Source organism: Eimeria mitis, genomic scaffold, assembly GCF_000499745.2.
Source record: "Eimeria mitis Houghton genomic scaffold, Emh_scaff3983, whole genome shotgun sequence".
In the NCBI taxonomy this organism is placed as follows: Eukaryota; Apicomplexa; class Conoidasida; order Eucoccidiorida; family Eimeriidae; genus Eimeria; species Eimeria mitis.
In genome coordinates, this window is record NW_013572318.1 from 1,545 (window position 1) to 1,914 (window position 370).

Here is a 370-nt window from a genome sequence, read left to right on the forward strand (position 1 = left end):
ATCCCGTGTTGGCTTAGCAGCAGACTCGACGTTTCTTATAATTGCTGCAGCAACGCGGGTACCAGCAACAGCAGCAGCAGCAACTGCTGCTGCTGCTGCTTCATCTGCAGCAGCAGCAATATCAATAACTGGAGCTGCTGCTGCTGCTGCTGCTGTTGCTGCTGCTGCTGCTGCTGCTGGGGGGTCGCTTGTTGTTGCTGCTGCTGTTGCTGCTGCAGGCGCTGGTTGCTGACGAACCGCTGCGTTGCTGCACTTGTGCGGGGCCTCAGCAGCAGCAGCAGCAGCAGCTGCTGCTCCTGCTGCTGCTGCTCCTGGTGCTGCTGCTGCTGCTGCAGGCAGCAGCCGCGCAGCACTGCTGTAGGCTCTTGCT

General features: G+C 60.5%; 1 protein-coding gene across 1 annotated transcript in view; it reads right to left on the minus strand.

Moving 5' to 3' along the window:
• Positions 1 to 370, minus strand: part of EMH_0071370 (uncharacterized protein) — a gene marked incomplete at both ends in the record, with an annotated part of 1,548 nt that overhangs the window by 387 nt on the left and 791 nt on the right. The window contains one exon of the mRNA XM_013499090.1: positions 1 to 368. Within this exon, the coding sequence (XP_013354544.1) occupies positions 1 to 368 (368 nt within the window). The remainder of the gene's footprint in view (positions 369 to 370) is intronic.